The sequence below is a fragment of the Pelmatolapia mariae genome, linkage group LG22 (genome assembly GCF_036321145.2).
Source record: "Pelmatolapia mariae isolate MD_Pm_ZW linkage group LG22, Pm_UMD_F_2, whole genome shotgun sequence".
In the NCBI taxonomy this organism is placed as follows: Eukaryota; Metazoa; Chordata; class Actinopteri; order Cichliformes; family Cichlidae; genus Pelmatolapia; species Pelmatolapia mariae.
Window position 1 is genome coordinate 7,676,027 of NC_086245.2, and position 4,156 is coordinate 7,680,182.

General features: G+C 36.0%; 1 protein-coding gene across 1 annotated transcript; it reads left to right on the top strand.

Annotated features, from left to right (window-relative positions):
* Positions 1-425: 425 nt before the first annotated feature.
* Positions 426-2,942, top strand: LOC135933235 (C-type lectin domain family 4 member E-like). The gene is made up of 6 exons (XM_065471313.1): positions 426-502; positions 1,017-1,139; positions 1,489-1,566; positions 2,251-2,402; positions 2,516-2,640; positions 2,731-2,942. Exons 1-6 carry the CDS (start codon positions 472-474, stop codon positions 2,933-2,935), a joined length of 714 nt encoding a protein of 237 aa, XP_065327385.1. The 5' UTR covers positions 426-471; the 3' UTR covers positions 2,936-2,942.
* Positions 2,943-4,156: the final 1,214 nt, after the last annotated feature.

Consider the following 4,156-nt stretch of genomic DNA (forward strand, 5'->3'; position numbering starts at 1 on the left):
ATATCACCTCATCTCATGGGCAGTTCCTGATTTTGTCCTGCTTTACAACTTTTTGTTTTTATCTTCCTTTTAACTGCCTGCAAATGTAATGCAACTCGCATCAACTCGTATGCAAGAGATCAGCACATTGTACCACAGGATCAGACATTTCAACAATAAAAAAGAAACCTTGCTTCACTTATAAAAAAAGCAGTTATTCTGACAGGAGGAGCCAGACTGCAGATGAAGCCTCCTCCCTCCTCTTTAGGCAACAGGAAGTTGTTGTTTTTTTTAGCTGTAAAAAAGAAGGTAGAAGGAGTAAGGAAGCAATTAGAGTGAGCATCAAAGCTTTGCTACATCTGTTTTCTATTAAATGTGTAAAGAATTGAATCTATGATAAATACCAAAGGAAACACAATTTCAACATTTGTTGTGTTTTGTGATTCAGAGACTGTTGGATTAAGTCTGAAGTCAGGATCTTGAAGTTTCAGCATGATGAGCCGTCCGCAGAGCTTCATAGAAGGTAAGAACATTAATGTGGTGGTAAAACAACAGGAAGGTGACGGAGCTTCAGTCAGATCTGAGTGATCATCATCAGACTTTTAATTAAAGTTATGATGTTTGTGCTGGAATAGAACAACATTATATGTATACGACTTAAAAATAGTTTGAGCCCACATTAACTGTTTAATCATATGAATTATTTTAATCTTTTAATAAATCAGAAATGTAAAGATTTAAAAGTAATTGATGAAGAAAGAGTGTTTAATAGTTATGCAAAATGAACATTTGATGAGCAAACAAAACAGGAACTGACCAAAAGGATGTGTGACATGCTAACATGTTTTAACTCAAGTGTTTCCTGTGCAAAGCATCTTAATCACCTTTAATGTTCTTGTATTGACACTCAGCTACAGTTCAGTGTACTTTAATAGTACTAAAGTATTGTAACATGAGAAACTGTTTAAAACTGTTGTAACTGATAAATACACACTTTTCTGAACTCTCACATTGTGTCTCCTCTAAATGTTCATCAGGTGAAGCTCCTGACTCTCAGCATGCAAAATCAAACAGAGGGTCAAAGGTCACCACAGAGAGAGTGGCACTGGTGGTTCTCTGTATCCTCCTGGCAGCTGCTCTCATCGTTATTTATCGTCTCTGTGAGTTTGTGTGGTTTCCTTTTTGTTTCTTAACTTAAAAAAAAAAAATCAATGATCTGATTTTCTGTAAATCAAATGTGAAGCAAAACATTTACAGTGAAGGTGTAAAACACTGCAGAGTGCACGCACTGGCTCTGTTTTAATCGTGTTGCAACAAATTAAAGATGCGTCCAACTTTTCAGTGTTTTTCTTGTTTTCTGAAAAATCTGTCTGTTTGTTTCTCTCATTTTTAAATCAGCAGTTGAAAACATGAGAACTAAAGAAACACTGAAAACACAAAGCTACAAAAATCCTTTCAGTGTAAACAAACCTCACTGACTGACTGGTTTGTTTGTTCTTTTTTAATCAGCATTTGACAAAATTAGAACGAACAACGAGCTCGAAAACCTGAAACATCAGAAAATGAAGTGTGAAAGTAATCTGACAGGTAAGCATATACAGCTGATTGTTTCTAACCTTCAGTCTAAATCAAACTCATGACCAGTGTTGGTCAAGTTACTTGAAAAAAGTAATCAGTAACTAATTACTGATTACTTCCCCCCAAAAGTAATCCCATTACTTTACTGATTACTTATTTTCAAAAGTAATTAATTACTTAGTTACTTAGTTACTTTTTAAAAACACGATTTACAACCTGAATAGGTGATAAAGCGATAGATCTTTCAGTTCAATTCTACTTTTTCTGCATAATCCATCATACAAAATGTAATCAAATGGAAAAGTCTCTTTTTAAAACTTTAAATCTTGTAACTTTATGCATCAAGCAAAAACTTAATTATATGCAACATTCTCTGACTGGAAGAAATTTGTTTAACATTTAAACCTATTTTCTGCACATTCCAGCACATAAAATAAAATAGTTTTTTGTGTTTACACTCACTCTTTCAAATAGATGCAAGTGAAACACAGCAGAAAATAAATAAAATCAAAGACTAGCGGTCCTGTTGCTCTATTTTCACCTGTAAAGCAGGAGTGGGTTAGGCTTACTTACCTAAAGTAATAGGTAAGTAATGGATTTTGTCTCTGAGACACAACTTCAAGATAAGCTCTCACAAACATGAACAGTGATTTCTTCAACCTGACTGAAGTCGTTGCTGTAATCTCTTCAAAGATGATCCTTGTTATAAATGTGAAGAAGGCTGGGAGCTACATGGAGGAAAGTGCTATTACTTCTCCATCAGGAAATATTCCTGGAAACATAGCAGATATGATTGTGGAGCTAAAGGAGGAGACCTAGTGAAGATAGAGAGCAGGGAGGAGCAGGTATGAAACACTGCTGCAGGTTCATGTTCTCACATGTTTTATTACATCTTTGTTTCACCACCTTAGCACAGAAAACTCTAAAAAAGTAATTTTCTTCATCTTTTCCTGATCAGACTTTTCTGGAGAGAAAACTGAGAGATGTAATGACTGAAGCTGAGGACAAGTTCTGGATCGGACTGACAGACTCAGCAGTAGAGGGCAGATGGTTTTGGGCGGACGGATCATCACTGGATCAAAGGTTTGATTGTTGTGAAAATATTTTTTTTCATTTCCAGAATTAAAGTTACGCTTTTTATTGAACTTTTTCTTTTTGTTTTTAATTACTTAGGCTGCAGTTTTGGAGTGTCTATGAGCCAGACAACTGGACAGGGAGCAATGGGACACATCCTGATGGAGAGGACTGTGCGAGCATGGGAGAAAAAGGTGGAGCTGATGATCTGAAGTGTTGGTTTGATGTATTTTGCTCAAAGGCTTTGAGAAGTATTTGTGAGAAAGCAGCAGTAAAAGGACAGATTAAAAAAGTATGTGACTGAAATTCAGTCTATAAAACACCAGAGTGGAGTGATGCAGTAACGTCACAAACAAAAAAAATTAACATATTAAAAAAATGTAACATTTTGCATCTGATAATTTTTCTTTCTTTTTTGATCTGATTAATAGAAATGCGAAATGTGGGAGCACTTCTAAAATTCATTTAAGTGTTTTCAAATGCTTTTTTGCTATTTAAAAATATCCCAAAACATTTAGATTCCCCTGAATGAATGAATACTTCACTCAACTAGAGAAGAAACTATGAATAAATTATCAGTTTTGCAGGAGAAAGGACAAAAGGAAGAAATGTTGTGTTAAAATGGAGCAATTAATAGATGTTAGTGTGAATAAAAGGAGTAACTGAGCATTATACTGTTTGATATTTTATCTGGATACGACTGATTAGTCTGACACTTGGTGGAAGTGTTAATTACTAATAAACAGAGAAACACTTAAATTGACAGTTTATGGACTTTGCCTTGGATTGCTCAAAGAAGTGACCAAACAAGCAAACAAACAAAAAGTACTGTGACAAACTTAAATTAGTAGCAGCATTTCTTGTCATAAATCATGACTTGTGTGGAGTTTAGCAGGAAATATTTGCTCTTTAGAGAACCGTCAACCATCATTCAAAAAAAAGTGTGCAGCTGGCTAATATTACAGCTCAGCTGAGGGGGACACCATCAATGTTTACATCCTGTCACACCATCAGCGGCATGACCTTCACCTCACATGTAGATATGTAGGCAATTCCACTACAGCACTACAGTCTAGAGGAACGGCATCTGTTGGTTTAATTTTCTGATTCTGCTGCTTTATATTGAACTGATGTTGATGTTTTTGTATCCACGTTCTGCACTTTTCTGGTGCACATGTGTCTCCATAATGCTTTTCTTTTGAGTAGTGCCTGACACTGAATACAGTGCATGTAGTCAGATGCATTCACTGGTTTGGAAGCCTGCTGACTTGGGATCAGGGTACCACTTCCTGATTCAAGGACCTCATTATTATGAGCACAATCTCCTTTATTTCTGATGAGATTGAAATGCAGTTTACCATACCATCCTGATAAACAGACTGAGAGACCTGGTTGGGATGTCTGGCTCTGTTCTAAACTGGTTTTCATCTTATATATCTGAAAGGAGTTTTAGTGTGTCTGCAAACCAGATCATGTCGGAATCTACAGAGTTGTTGTGTGGAGTTCCTCAGGGCTCTGTGCTGGG

Coding starts and splice junctions, on each gene's coding strand:
- LOC135933235 (XM_065471313.1), top strand. CDS start 472: ATGATGAGCCGTCCGCAGAGCTTCATAGAAG. Junction 503..1,016: donor TCCGCAGAGCTTCATAGAAG/GTAAGAACATTA, acceptor AATGTTCATCAG/GTGAAGCTCCTGACTCTCAG. Junction 2,641..2,730: donor GGATCATCACTGGATCAAAG/GTTTGATTGTTG, acceptor TTAATTACTTAG/GCTGCAGTTTTGGAGTGTCT.